This window comes from Calonectris borealis, chromosome 3 (genome assembly GCF_964195595.1).
Source record: "Calonectris borealis chromosome 3, bCalBor7.hap1.2, whole genome shotgun sequence".
NCBI classification, from domain to species: Eukaryota; Metazoa; Chordata; class Aves; order Procellariiformes; family Procellariidae; genus Calonectris; species Calonectris borealis.
Window position 1 is genome coordinate 18,817,541 of NC_134314.1, and position 11,581 is coordinate 18,829,121.

At 44.3% G+C, this 11,581-nt stretch overlaps 1 protein-coding gene across 1 annotated transcript; it reads right to left on the bottom strand.

Moving 5' to 3' along the window:
- Positions 1-959: 959 nt before the first annotated feature.
- RSAD2 (radical S-adenosyl methionine domain containing 2) lies at positions 960-9,810 on the bottom strand. Its single transcript, XM_075145115.1, has 6 exons — positions 9,138-9,810; positions 8,732-8,893; positions 8,065-8,294; positions 6,720-6,869; positions 5,230-5,262; positions 960-4,667 (listed from the first exon to the last, which is right to left on the bottom strand). Exons 1-6 carry the CDS (start codon positions 9,478-9,480, stop codon positions 4,503-4,505), a joined length of 1,083 nt encoding a protein of 360 aa, XP_075001216.1. The 5' UTR covers positions 9,481-9,810; the 3' UTR covers positions 960-4,502.
- Positions 9,811-11,581: the final 1,771 nt, after the last annotated feature.

An 11,581-nucleotide genomic window follows, 5' to 3' on the forward strand; every position in this document is an offset into this window, starting at 1 on the left:
GTGCGCGGCGGGCGCCGCTCCCGGGCTTTTCTCCGGCGGGGGCGGAGGAGGAGGCGGGTGGGGCGAGGGCGGGCGGGCGGGGGCGGCGCGCCCGCAGCTAGGCGGGCGCCATTAACCGCCGCGCTGCCGCCGCCGCCCGCTTTGAAGCGGCCGCCCCGCTGCGCCGCGCCAGGCACAGCGGCGCCCCCTGGCGGCGGCGGGAGGTTCCTCCCGGCCCGGCGGGCGCGGGGATCCCGGGATTTCCCGCTTGGCAGCGCCGGGCGTGTTCCCTGCGCCTCCCTGGGCGTGCCGTGCTGCCGGTTTTCCCATATCTTCATTTTTTTTTAAGGAATCGCATCTCGGGTTGTCCTAGTGGGACGCCCCCCGGCCCAGCAGGTCATTCAGCGGCAGGAGAGAAACAACGGGGGATTGATTTTACAGGGAAGAGGAGGGCAGAAGGGTTGCTGTGCTTGCAAGGAAGGGAAGAAGGGGAATGTAAGGAAACCGTGATGGTCGTGGCTGTTTTGCAAGCACTGTTTAGCAAAAACAGCTGCTTTCCTGTTGTAGGTTTATGTATGGAGCAACTACCGGCTTTCTTCCGTAACGCACGGAAACACAAAAGGAAAAACACCGACCTAGAGAGATGAATAGGAGCTGTCTGGCTGATTTAGTAAAAAGCAGCTTGCGCCCTTGCCCGAGCCGCAGCAGGGGTGGCACAACACAAGCAGCCCCTGGGGGGCACCTTGCGGTGGTCGTGGGATCGGGGAAGGCAGGCGGGCGGCGTGAAGCTTCTTGCTGCAGCTCTGCTCCCGGGCACCTTTGCTCCACTAGAATATGCGGGAAAAAAACTGGCAAAGGCCGGGGGGTGGGGGAGGAAATACAAAGCTTCCCTCCGCACACAACTAATTACTGTGAAAAGCTCCATTTCAGGTTGGCTAGTAGAAGAGTTTATACTGCAGCCTGAAGATGAGGAGGTGAGCTTGAGAAACCACTTGTCTTTAAATTGACTAGCTTTTCTCTCTTATCTACCATAACAGGAGATAATGTTTTTTTCTCCTCAGGTATTTATGGATAGTTGTGTCTTTCGTAATGGCTGTCATCTGAATAGCAGAAGGTATTTTAACTGTCTTCTCCCAAAACAGCCCAGTCCACTCAAGTGTGTAACAAATGCTTTTCATCACAAGGAGAATCATCACTATTGTTCTCCATTTCGGCCTAGATGCTGCCCTTGGCACAGTGCAAGCAACCCCCTGTGCTAAATACAGGTTGCATCCAGAATTACAGATCTCTTGTGAATGCATGTTCTGCTATTATGGTTCTGGGTTATATTTAAAAAAAAAAGAAATTATAGGCAATCTTAAGAAAATAGAAACATTTATTGAAATGTGTGACACGTGAAATATTTAGCACTAATTATGTGACAGTATCATTTAAAAATTCATCATTTGTAACACTCAAATATATCAAGCATCCTTCACATTGAGAAAGAGGGCATCTTAAAGTGCATCTTAGATGACAGTTTTATTCATTACCCAAGGTATATTCATGATGATTTTAACTGAAGTAACTCATTCTCCCAAATGCTCATTCTCTACAAATTTTACAAATATGAACAGCTGCATAATGCTAGTAAACTACAGTGTAAGTTCCTTCCCAATTCAACATCTTTAGCAAGTGCTTAGCTGCAGTACTATGAGATTACACATTAAAATACAATTAAGCATATCTGTGTTTACAGGACTTAAATTCAAATCCTGATTCTTCAGGATCACAATGTGCGTGTAATCTCTAAGCTTGGGAGTAGCCCTATTGAATTCAGTAACATTTTTCTAGTCCCATGCTGAAAGTTAGGCCCAACTACAGAATGAAAGCCTGAAATCCATTTTTGGTCCAACGCAAACTGTGTTTATAGATTAAAAAAAAAAGAACTAGGTTAGTCAAGCTGTAGCCAAAAAAAATTTTGAGATTTTACACAAAAATGAATTTTGCATATAAAAATACCAATAGCTATTCTTTAACTTCAACTGTTGTCTGTCAAACTGTGTTATGTCAAATTCTCCATTTCCAACATACATGACTGGCATTTCCTTTGGAAAAGAGTATCACACAGAGCAGAAACGTTTTCTTAATTATGTATGGTAGCAAGAGGCGATGTAAAATCCTTAAGATTTTAAGAAGATAAGAACTTAGAACCTTCTAATAAAAGCCATCTTCAATGTCTTTACATTATTTACCGGATTTTCACATTTTCAGCTCCAGTTTGTTTATCCTGCAGCTTCCTCCGTAGGCACAGAGGATCTCTTGCAGCAAAAGAATAGCCATTTACAGAGAAAAATGCAAAGCAAAGAATGGCAGAATTTCTGGATCTGAATGGGAGTTTGTGCACCTCACATCTGTGTGCTGTGATACAGCTGGCGTTTTCTGCAGAAGCAGCAAGCTGGTAGATTTAGTGGTACATTCATGCACTAAATCTTTCCCCATGCTGGGACTGAGCCAGTAGCAAAGGAAAATGCTTCTTTTCTATCATGCAGCGTAGATGCTGAGGAAGAGGGTAGATCTAACATTTGAGCAATGGGGACGCAGAGGAAGTGAAACCCCACAGTTACATAAATTTGCGCTGCCCGTAGTTGCTACTCAGGCAGAACTCCAACTGAGGTCAGCAAAACAGCTGCCAAGAGATTGTGGGGTTAATGTGTGTGGGCCACATTTTAAATGTCACTTAGCATTAATACAAGAAAAAAAATAGTGAAGTTTAAGTGTCTAGAAAGTGTTGTGATTGCAAAATGCAATGTGGTGCAAAAGAGCACCACTGAAACAGTATATTTACAGTTAGGATAGTAAAAATAGAAACTGAAGGAATTACAAATGGAAACATATTCACAGTGTATTCAGAGATGCACCTTCCTTTATTCGGAAGTAGCAGCTCCTACTTACATGCTTTCCTCTTCAACTTTGAAGATGCATTAGGTGAATGCAAAACATTTCTCTTGAAAAACTCCTTATAAAAAATCAACTAGCATTTTCAGAAGAAGGAAAGAAAGTGTAATTTTCTCTACCTGGTACATTTAATGCATGCTGGCTCCCAACTGCTGCAAATATTTAAACATGTGAGACAGTCCACGCATTGAGTTCAACGGACAGTAAGAATGAGTAGTGCCAGCTCGCTTTGTGCAATGCTTATCCCCCATGCCCTTCATACAGAGCTTTGGAGTGGATGGAACTAGTTAGATTTGGAACACTGTAATTATAAAGCCATAAAACTTGCCAGAAAACCAAGAAGGAGGGCAGCATATTAGATTACTGGTTTTTGCAGGGGTTTTTGACTTTATTTTACGTTGATGCTGCCAGCTCTTAAAATCAAAGACAGCTATCACAAAACCTAATTAGTTTCACTTAATACCTGCATGTTTGTAACCAGCAAGTAAGAATGATTACTAAGCCAAGCAACCTTTAAAACAAGGCTACATGATATATGAACTTTGTTGGTTGTATTCCATGGCTTAGCAAAATAAAAAGCATGCAAATAACACAGCCAGTGTGCAACAGAAGGTACGTGTTAGGTGTGCTACATAGTATTAATTAATTTCAAAAGGAATCTTCATCAGAACTGTACGTACGGGGAGAGAAAAAAAATGTTAAAAATATTAAATCAATAGTTGCAGATAAAAGGAAAATGGAGGAGGTTATGAATAAACTGCAAACATTGTTTTCACTGTAAATAGAACTAAAGTCATTGCCAATGTGAAATAAGAAGTTGCTTGTCATTGGGTAAAATGCACTTTTATGTTTTAGGACAAATATAATATTTTTTCATGACTAAAAATATGTTTTCACAGAAAATTACATCCCCCAACATTTTTTGCAAATATCGTGTGTGTATATGGAGGAGAGGGAGAAGAACAACAGACACTTTTACAGGTAAATCTTAAAGAATGAAAATTGCCAATTTTTTCATCTTGATTTCCTTTTAAATATATTATTACAGATAACGATTCCTAGATTCTGACCCTCTATTACCCTTGAAAAAGGCAGGGGCTGCTTCCGAAGGACTGCCAGCTGGCCCTCTTGTGATCGAGTGAGGAACTGCAATCTACCTTTCCAAACGAGCGAGGCAGAAGACGTTCCCTGGTAAGAGTTTCCACTTATCCATCATTACAGCTGTTTATAATGAACTAGAGATTGGGGTGGGTTTTGGTTTATTTTCTGGCATGCACACTTATGTATTATCTTAAAACTGTTTCCTATGTGACATCACCTTAACGGCTTGCCCGTTAAGTCCTTCATTCAATGGACTAGAAAGTTGATTTCAGAGATCTATTTATATGAAAGCTCTGTAGGTATTTGGTAATGTTCAGCCAAACAATAGATGAGAACATAATCTACATTCTAAAAACATTTAACACATTCACATATAGAGTTATACTGAACATCAATCTGTATAATATACTGAGTGTAGTTAAAAGCACGTATATACACAGCTATTTTCTTTACATAATGCACCTGCCCAAACTCAGTATATTGCATTACCAGTCCAGTTTCATGTCTGCTTTACTCCACACATACTTTCCTCCTCTTTTTAGGAACATCTTCTCATCAAATCCACTGAATTTTATAGCTGCTTCTACGCCAACATCTAAGATAGACTTGGAAGGCTCTTTCCGTCCATTTCTACAGTTTAGAAAACGCATCTGGAACATCAATAGATAAGACATTAGAAAGTCAATTTTTAAAAGCTTAATTTTTCTACAGAATTAAACGAGTTGCACTGCAATCCCACAAAAGCCTATGTAAGTGCATGAACAGTTTCACTGTAGTCCTTAGAAGGCTCAGAAGCTCACGGTTAGACACACTGACACATCTTAGCAGGAACAAAACTATACCGTAATTCCTGAAGATTAAATGTTTGCTCTTCAGTTACATGTAAACTAAGTAGGCCCTTTGAAACTTAACTTTCAGGACAAGTTCTGTATTTTTAAGTTAAAGAAAAACAGCAAAGACATCCTGCAAAGATACACATCTACACTTTAAGATTCGAGATGCAATGATCATGCATGCAACCTAATGGCAACTCCTCCTTAGGCCATACTTAAATTCAAGTTCTCAGTAGGTTTGATGGGAAAAAATTACATCTCTTCCTTGTACTACATGGTAAAATTATTTTATAGAATGCATAGTAAATAGAATTGGTTATCACTGTTTCATACATGCATATATTAGCATATAAATACCAAGTATCAAACAAAGACTTACGTATTCATCCAGAATGAGGTATGAATCCCTCATCTATAATAGATCAAAAGAAAAAACTAAATTAATATATAAACCAAAACTCCATTCTAGTAATCTCCAAAAGTAATCTCCCAGCTCAAAAAGCTCTCAGGTCTGCACCAGGAAATAGGCCAACAGTTGAAATAAAACATGTTTGCTCAGCTAACTGGGCATCTGCTACATGACCTTCCCTAAAATCCTCTAGGTAGCTGGAGCTTGCTGCTGTGTAGAAAAGGAAATCTGATCAATTTGGAGCCCATCTTTCACACAGGTTTAAAAGAAATCAGAAACAGTCTTCTAGAACCAAACCTACTGAGGGAAGTCTATTCTTTTTTTGTAGGACTTCTTACATGGGAAAAAATGCAGAAACAGTTCTGGGTTCTCATCTAAACACCTCCGATGAGTGCTCTCTCCCACCGAATGCCTTAAACAGTAGATCGCACGTCTATGTCTTCATAGTAGAGGCAACCCAGTCTGCTCACTTGAGCTCTCTATACATTAAAAAGTAAACTGTAAATGGAGAGTATTAATCTGTGGAGAGGAAGGCGAGATGGGAGATTTAAGGCATTCCTGAACTTAGTTCAACTTAGTATCTCCTCACTCAGTTCACAAACTTTCTTAACAGTGAGTCTTCTAACTCTCCTCATGCCATGTATAGGGTCTGCAGGCATCTTACAAAAGATCCTGAGCTCCACCCTTAGGCACTTTACACAGCTAACGTAAACTGGATGGCAGCTTGTCAAGTTAACCGCTGGGCTCTGCAGTAGCGCAAGGAGTCTCCTTGTGAATACAGAGCCTGAATGTGCCGTCCAAAGGAGTTCAGATAGACAATGTTAAAAATACGACTTTATTGTGCGTGGGGGTACCTAGTAAGATGTGTCAGTCAAAAATACTAGTTCTTGTTCCTCAATACCCAATTAATGCGACTGGGATGATATCTTACTTTCTGTAGGTCGGTGACACTGCCATAGCCTAACATCATGGTGAATCTCTATTAGGAAACCATGCTTAGCGTATAAAGTGTGTTTACATTATCATTCAACCTTTTCAGGATCTTGTGCCCTGGTGGGGAAGAGCTATTCAACTCAAAGGGCTTAATTATTGTTTAGAGTTCACCACTCAGCTGTGGAAAACTCAGTTTCTCCAGTTTCCGTGCTGATACTTTATACATCCATCTCACTGAGCAGAGGCCCACACGACGCTGTGAGAGGACTCCCACTAGCTTCCACAGGATTGGGATCCTATTTTCACTCTTCTGTTAATAACTTTGTGCTCAATAAAAAGCCTTAATGAAAATTAAAAACCTTGGCTTCCACCATAACAAAACCAATTGCTGACAAAGTTGTATACTGTACCTCTTCTAAGCCCATACTAATAGGGAAAGTGTTAATTGCCATGAAAGCTTCTAGTTCTTTTCCATCTTTCCAACTTTATTTCAAAATAAAGTTACAAAAGGACAGTTTCAATTTTACCTTCTGATTAGATTCTGGTACCAAACAGGAGACATCTTTGTGGCGATCCAGGAATTGTTCAAAGTCTTCATCGCTGATAACAAATTTCTCTGCTTCTCTCAGGGCATCCTCACCAGTGTTCTCCCCTTCGATAAGCAGGCACTGGAATACCTGAAGACAAAAGGCACCTGGTTAAGATTTGATGTTTTCACTTGCCTTGAGTATAAGAGACTGTCACCATGACAAAAACCTTGAGTGGTCTCAGTAGTGATGTCTTTTAATTTTTCTGTCAGTGGAGCCACACTGACACAAATTGTGATAAGTGAATACTATACGAAGGGCACGGTGCAGATTTATTTTTAGCAACTTAACATCACATAGTTCTAAACGTAATTATACACTTATGGTTCCTGACCAGGCTTCCACAGAAATCTTAACTGCTCTGGTCTTAATAAGGGCAAAGATAATAAAAGCTCAAATTAACTTTTGATTGAACCTCAAATAGTATGGCTGTGTTATAAATGCCAGTAAGTACTATGTACAATGCACACTATCAAGTCAATCTGTAAGATTTTAACCTGATTTGTGACTGTAGGTTTAACAAGCTTCAGATGGTCACAGAAAAGATAGAGAAGACTCTCCAGAAACAAAATGCAATAGTTTGTCAACTTAACAGCTTCCTTCTAATAGCCAAGTCCTCAACTACATTCAGACTTTGGGGGGAAAAAAGGTGCCTTTGCCATCAACATGCTCTGTAACCCCAGTAAGAAAGTAGGCCAGGAAGCTTAATAAAATATTAAAATATATGTCATATTTTCCTTACACTCCTTTAGTAGGACCAAGATTTCACAGTGATTTTTTTTTCTGGGAAATCCTGCATATACACCAATTTCCATGAAGCAAACGATGAGAAATTATTCCACAAGTTTTCCCATATTTATAAGTCACATTATCTCTATCTGTTTTCAAACTGATAACATAATGTATTTAATACATTTCTCGTAGAAAATATAATATATGCACACTAACCACTAATACTCTATAAAAGAACATTAATGTCTAATGTACACTTATATATTGGTGATATATTAATTCTAATGTATCATTGTACACTTTTTCTCATTTTCTCGACACCATGACACATTTTCAAATGTTAAAGACCTTCTATCTTATTTTTAATATCGTAAAAAAACTAGATCTATGTATGCTGAAACATTTGTCATGTAGTGCTGACAAGAAGTCCACTAACACTAGCCCAAGCTGGAGCTGGAGATCTGACTGAGGTCTTTAGAGGTTCAGATGACTCCAGAACTCCATCATTACTTTTCTCTGAACAGGAAACCTATGGTATACACCACTTTCCTACCTTCCAGCGCACAGGGTTGAGTGCCTTGATCTGCTCATTCATATCTTCCTCAACATTAAATCTGTTGATCACTGAATTTATTTTGAAAGCAACAGCATACTCTCGGCACCACTGTCTCAGTTTCTGCAGATTTTCCACGTGGTTCTTCTTTCCTTGACCACGGCCAATTAAAACGTTGACATTCTCATCAAAACTATCACATGAAATTGCCAGAATATCTAAATATTCACCTGAAAACAAGTTTTAAAAACTGATTAATATTCAGTCCTTCACTTAAAAGCTGTCAGGACTCTGCCCATTTTCACTTCCTCATGATTTGTCACAAAGTGTGACGTAAATACAGTTCTGTGAAGAACCACAAAAGCCACAGCGGTGGCATCATCAAAACATGTATTGTGTGTGTGTGTGTGTCCCGCATTATGGAGACAGTCTGAGCTATTATTTTATTATACTATTATACCAAAGAGGCAATATTACACAAACTGCCTATGTTCACAACATACAATGAACAATATTTCACTGGTATTTATGTTTGGCTTGTGTTTACTGTAAATGGACCACTAAGAAACCATCTCCCACTTGCACTGAAAACCATCTCTCGGTGAGGCTGCCCCGAGGAGGCTCCCAAACCCTGCCAGTGCTTCTGTGCGCAGTGGTTTTTCCTTACCGTACTTCTTGAACCACTGTTCTCTAATCAGGCTGCCGTTGCTAACAATGCTGACGCTTGGTAGCTTCAACTCCTGCTTGCAAAACTGGACCAGCTGCCCTACAAACTCGCCTCTGTCCTGAAGAAATGGTTCACCTCCCGAGAAATTTATTTTCTCCATTCCTAGAAAAGGACCAAAGGAAGATTCTGTGAACCTCTGCCTGCCTACTGCCTGCTCCTTCCACACGCTGTCCGTGCCCGATTGCAGCCGTATGAAGAGGGACCCCAGCTCTTCCCCTCAGGGATATGAAGTTACAGGGATATGACGTTACAGGGATAACTTCTTCGACGCCACTTGGTCCCGCTGGGACGCGGCTGCCGCCCATGCCCCCGCCCTGGCTCTCACCGGCGGCCCCCCTGGACTCACCCGCCTCCTTCAGCATCGCCAGCCCCCGCTTGGCCTCCTCCAGGGGCAGCACGAAGGAGGTCTTGGCCGTGTGGAAGCAGAAGCCGCACTTGTAGTTGCACTGACGGGTGAAGTGGTAATTGACGCTGGTGGGCGTCGGGGACGCGTCGTCCCCCTCCCGCTCCCGCCGGGGGCCCGCCGGGGCGGCGGGGCTGGGGGCTGAGACCCGCCGCCAGCCGGGCAGGGGCAGGGGCAGGAAGAGGGGCGCCAGGCTCCAGCACAGCGCGCCCAGCCGCCCGCACAGCGCCGCCAGCACCGCCCGCGCCACCGCCAGCGGCCGGAGGCCCAGCACGCCCAGCTGCATGGCTCGGCTCGGCTCCGCTCGGCTCGACCCGGCGGGATGCGCTGCGGTTCAGTTGGACCCGGCGGGATGCGCTGAGGTTCAGTTGGACCCGCCGGGGCTCGGTTCGAATGGACTCGACCCGCTGGGCTCAGGTCGACTCGACTCGACCCGGCTCGACTCGACTCGACCCGGCTCGGCTCGGCTCGACCCAGCGGGATGCGCTGCGGTTCAGTTGGACCCGCCTCGGCTCGGTTCGACTGGACTCGACCCGCTGGGCTCAGTTCGGCTCGGCTCGGCTCGGCTCGGCTCGCCAGCTGCAGCGAAGCGCCCGGCGCTCGGCGCTTAATAGCGCGGCGGCCCCCTTCCCTCCCCTCCCCTCCGTCCCCTCCCGTCCCATCCCCTCCCGCCGCGCCGGGGCGCGGGGAAGCGCTCGGTTTCGTTTTCCTTTCTGCAGAAGTGAAACTCGGCGCCGAGCCGCGGGTGCTCGCTCGCTGTTTCGGCTTTTTTCGCGTCTCCCTTCCCGCCCCACGGCGCCGCGCCCCCAGACCTGCTTCTCGGCCCTGGAGGGCCATCACGAAACCTGCCGGCTGCTCAGAGTTGGTGGCTGGTTTGAGCACTGCTAGGTCTGAGCACGTCTAGCACCTGAGGACTCCTTTTGATGTGTGTGGGCTCAGGGGCTTCAGTTCTTCTAGTCAAAAAGGGTGTGAAGCAGGGGGAAAGCTGAGCTTGTGTACTTGCGCTCCATCCTTCTCAGAGACAGCCATGAGCTCTTGGAAGTTTAAACAGGTTTGCATTGCAGAGCACTCCAGGTTAGGGAGCCTGATGACTTCAGATTCATGAAAAGAAAATACTTGAAGGTTCTTTAATTCTTGGTCTCCAATACTGCCTAAAGCACCTCCAAAAAAGCTACTGCACCAAGCTGAAAATAGGGTTAGTTTTAAAAGCAGTTTTGGCAGCTACCTGAGGTGACACATTGGCGGGGCAGATGGCTGCCCTCTCACCAGGAGAGATCGGGACCAAGCTGCCAGTTCCCGTATTCCTCAATTCCTCGGTGGCACAACAGCTATTGCTGGAGAGGAGCACCTCCATCATAGCACCAGTTACTATCTGCAGTCCTCCAGTGTGTCTAGACACACCAGGAGGTCTTCCACAGCTTTTCAGCCTTTCACCGCCTTCAGTCAGTCTGTCCTCATTCTTGCATGGGCAGTTTAGTGTCACCACTGCTGCCAAGGTACGGAGCCATACTCAGATGTCAACACCTACCAACTGCATGTTGGCTAAGGCAGGCTTAAATTGGAGCTTCACTCACTTCCATTGACCTGCCAGAACTACTAATGTAGCAGGACAGTCTTGCCCTCAGTTGACTTCTTTTTTTTTTTTTTCCCTTGAAAAAGGGGTAGGAGAACTATCTTCATCCTGTTCGCAAATTTTAATGCGAAAGAGAACATGCTTGTGAATAAAAAGTGTTTCCTTTATTTTAATTAGTACTGTCATTTGGGGTTGCAAATGGGACAGAGTTAATTTTCTTCATAGTAGTTGGTATGGGGCTGTGTTTTGGATTTGTGCTGAAAAGAGTGTTGATAACACAGTTTTTGAAAACACAGTTTTAGTTACTGCTGAGCAGTGCTTACACAGAGTCAAGGCCTTTTCTGCTCCTCACACCTCCACACCAGCGAATGGACTGGGGGTGCACAAGAAGTTGGGAGGAGACACAGCTGGGACAGCTGACCCCAACTGACCAAAGGGATATTCCATACCATATGATGTCATGCTCAGACCACTTATCCTCAGGGTATTCAGCCCCTGAGCTGGAAGACAGGGACGGGGAGCAGAATGAAGCCCCCATAATCCAAGAGGAAGCAGTTAACGACCTGCTACGCCACCTGGACACTCACAAGTCTATGGGGCCAGATGGGATCCACCCGAGGGTACTGAGGGAGCTGGCGGAGGAGCTTGCCAAGCCAATCTCCATCATTTACCAGCAGTCCTGGTTAACAGGGGAGGTCCTGGATGACTGGAAGCTTGCCAATGTGATGCCCATCTACAAGAAGGTCCGGAAGGAGGATCTGGGGAACTACAGGCTGGTCAGCCTGACCGTGGTGCCGGGGAAGATTATGGAGCG